The sequence below is a fragment of the Octodon degus genome, unplaced genomic scaffold (assembly GCF_000260255.1).
Source record: "Octodon degus isolate 3935 unplaced genomic scaffold, OctDeg1.0 scaffold00299, whole genome shotgun sequence".
NCBI classification, from domain to species: Eukaryota; Metazoa; Chordata; class Mammalia; order Rodentia; family Octodontidae; genus Octodon; species Octodon degus.
The window spans coordinates 1,149,347-1,152,624 of NW_004524875.1; the positions used below are offsets into that span (position 1 = coordinate 1,149,347).

Sequence of the window (3,278 nt, forward strand, 5' to 3'; positions counted from 1 at the left end):
GCCTGCAGACTCTACACCTGACAGCACTCCAGTCAGCCTGCAGACTCTGCACCTGACAGTGCTCCAGGCAGCCTGCAGACTCTGCACCTGACAGCGCTCCAGTCAGCCTGTACACACTACACCGGACAGCTCTCCAGTCAGTCTGCAGACTCTACACCTGACAGCTCTCCAGTCAGCCTGCAGACTCTACACCTGACAGCGCTCCAGTCAGCCTGCAGACTCTACACCTGACAGCTCTCCAGTCAGTCTGCAGACTGTGCACCTGACAGCGCTCCAGTCAGCCTACAGACTCTGCACCTGACAGCTCTCCAGTCAGCCTGCAGACTCTGCACCTGACAGCTCTCCAGTCAGCCTGCAGACTCTATACCTGACAGCTCTCCAGTCAGCCTGCAGACTCTACACCTGACAGCACTCCAGTCAGCCTGCAGACTGTGCACCTGACAGCGCTCCAGTCAGCCTACAGACTCTACACCTGACAGCTCTCCAGTCGGCCTGCAGACTCTGCACCTGACAGCGCTCCAGTCAGCCTGTAGCCAGACATCATGAGACTTGTCTGGGGGTATGAAGGGACTTATTCTTCTATCAACATTCTAAAAATTACAGGTGGGTAAACGACTTTCCTTCACCTAGAGCTTTTCTGGTCTGAGTGAAGTATTTTTTAAAGGCGCAATCAAATTCTTAAAATTGGAAAGTCTACTTGAAACAGATTTATTCCTGTTTCCTCTGTCTCCCCTAAAAATAGCAATCTGGGTTCCTTCAACACCATCTCAGTGTTACCATACCTGCAATGTTGACTGAGGATATGAACGTAGCAAGGGCAGCAAGGCCCTGAGAGGTCGTGGAGGGGTACAGATGGCCGCCCATCAGTGCCAGCCCTCCTACCGCAGTCAAGCCTAAAAAGAAAACACCAGTATGGTGAACAGCTGTCCTGACTCCAAACCAAATGACATAGCTAAAGACTTCTTATGCAGATTCAAAAGGGGGAAAGTTGTCAGTGGCAAAAACAAGGCTGTTCTCCTCAGGAGCCTTCACTAAATGACATAAACAATTTTCCAGGGAAGATTATTGACCACATACTTTCACACCTTTCTCACTTGAATACTGTTGTGGGAAAACAGTTAATGAAACCTGTCCTTCTTTTGTATGAAAGACTTGCCTTCCTTTAACTCTCCACCTCTGCTTCCTTGATAAAGATACAAATGACCAGTGATACCAGATCAGACTGCTGTGGACGTTCAGCAAATGCACTGGAGAAAACTAGTCATAAACTGTATTCTGGCTGGCGTAGCTTTGGGCTTCCCAAGTGCAGCACCACTCCAACCGAGAGTGTTCCCTGTAAAACTGCTGGAAATGACACCTATGGCAACAGTTGCTGCCTAGCAGGGTGGGTCCGATTCCCGCATATCTGAGCCATCACCCAGGGTGACACAGAACAGTGCTTGGGTGTCCACAGGGCTCCTGCATGGACTGCAGTGAGGACTCCATTGAAGAGAAAGGCAAGGGTCTGTCCCACTGGAAAGCTGGCTCTCCACCCCTCCACCTCTCTGGGACCAGAGCCACCTGTACAGCTAGCCGCATTCAAGGCCAGTGGCCAGAGGACGCTGGGACTGATTCTGTGAAGTACTAGTTTCCAAATTTCATCAGTCAAATATTTCCCTTAAAAGAAATTATCACTGAAAGATCAGCCCCAAGGGCTGATATGTACAACACACTATTTCACAAACCCACTCCCCTTGGGGGACCCTAAGGCCCTACAACAACCCCCTCCCACAACAGGCAAAATAATTGGAAAACATAAGACTTTATAAATTGAGAGCTGAGAAGATGAGGAGAATAAGTAAAAAACAGACCTGAGATGGCATTTGTCACCGACATCAGGGGCGAGTGGAGGGCGGGGGTCACTCCCCAGACAGTGTGGTACCCCACTATGCCAGCCAAGCCAAAAGTGGTCACCATCTGAGAAAAGGCAAGGTCGGGAGCCACCACGCCCAAGCCCAGGACCCCAGTGAGGCCTAGGGAAAGAGGATAAAGAGTGTGAGACCCCATCTAGTTACCTCAGGAAGATCAAAAGCATACATACCCACACACAACCATGTGGAGAGTCAATGTTTTAAATTTCACTCTGCTGCCAGCAATGAGATTTTTTAGACATCTGACAACTGAGAAGTGGGGGAGACAAACAAGTATTATGGGCAAAACCCAACTTGCTGACCACTCCTACCCAAATCAATCGTACAGACCTAGTAACATTCATGAGTCACCGTAATAACATTTTGCACATTTTCCTGTGCATAGCTTGTCCTCTTCCCTGATTTAACTTTCATTGTCAATACCACATGTGTTCAGACAAGAATTTTTATTCCAAATTATAGGTCTTTAGAGGCGCTACAAAGAATTTTCTACTTGGGTAAGACATAACCTTTAAAAACCAGAACTTTTACAAGGCCAACTTTATGTCACTCTCAGATTTGGCCAAGGAAGAGTGGTTTAAAAGAGCAGGAAGGATTTCATTCACTCCAGCACCTCCCCAGAACATATGCTCCCCCACCCACGCCTGGGCCAGGAACTGCGCAACTGCTCCCGAGTCTGGATGGGACCGCTGGCCAGGACCGTCAGCTCTAGCCTCAGCACCAAGTCAGCAAATGGGATTTTACAAAGAAAAGGAAAAAAGTACAAATTAAATTAAGAATGTGCACAATACAAACAGTCAGCCCTGAACATACATCTTTAATTATCACCTTCTTAATAACAAACATGCGGATAGCTGCTCCACAACAGAAGAAAGGGTTACCTAGTGGTCAGTAAGAACAAAAGGACAGGATTCCCAGGAAGCTAGAATTTTACTCTGGTCCCTTGCTAGGACTATTATTGTCTAAGTGGCACTGCTGGAACATCAAAACTCAACATTAGTTTTACTTTAAGTCATGCAGTAAGACTGAAAGTTTAATTTATATTTTTTTACTCACATACAAGATTCCCAACTTTTTATTGGATGGCCTGTTAGCCATCTGGCAGGAGAGTCAAATAAAGCATCTTGCCTGCCAGTTAAAAATCAGAGAAGCTCTACATGGCGGAGCTTATCATGTCTTCTGACACAGAATTCCCAGCTCAAATCTTACTCTACTGCTTGCTAGTGCTGCGAGCTCAGACATGTTCTTCAGCCTCTCTGTATTTCAGAGTCCTCAGCCGTAAAACTGTGAACCTTCACTGTCTTTATCTGGAAAATGGTATCATAATATTCCCACCTCAGAGAATTCTTTTTTTTTTTTTTTTTTTTT

At 46.8% G+C, this 3,278-nt stretch overlaps 1 protein-coding gene across 2 annotated transcripts in view; it reads right to left on the minus strand.

The window, feature by feature from the left end:
- Positions 1-3,278, minus strand: part of Nnt (nicotinamide nucleotide transhydrogenase) — a 94,043-nt gene that overhangs the window by 43,996 nt on the left and 46,769 nt on the right. For both annotated transcript variants that reach the window (XM_023707578.1, XM_004647298.3), the window contains exons 11-12: positions 1,851-2,012; positions 783-893 (exon numbers count right to left, since the gene is read on the minus strand). In XM_023707578.1, coding sequence (XP_023563346.1) covers positions 783-893; positions 1,851-2,012 — 273 coding nt within the window. The remainder of the gene's footprint in view (positions 1-782; positions 894-1,850; positions 2,013-3,278) is intronic.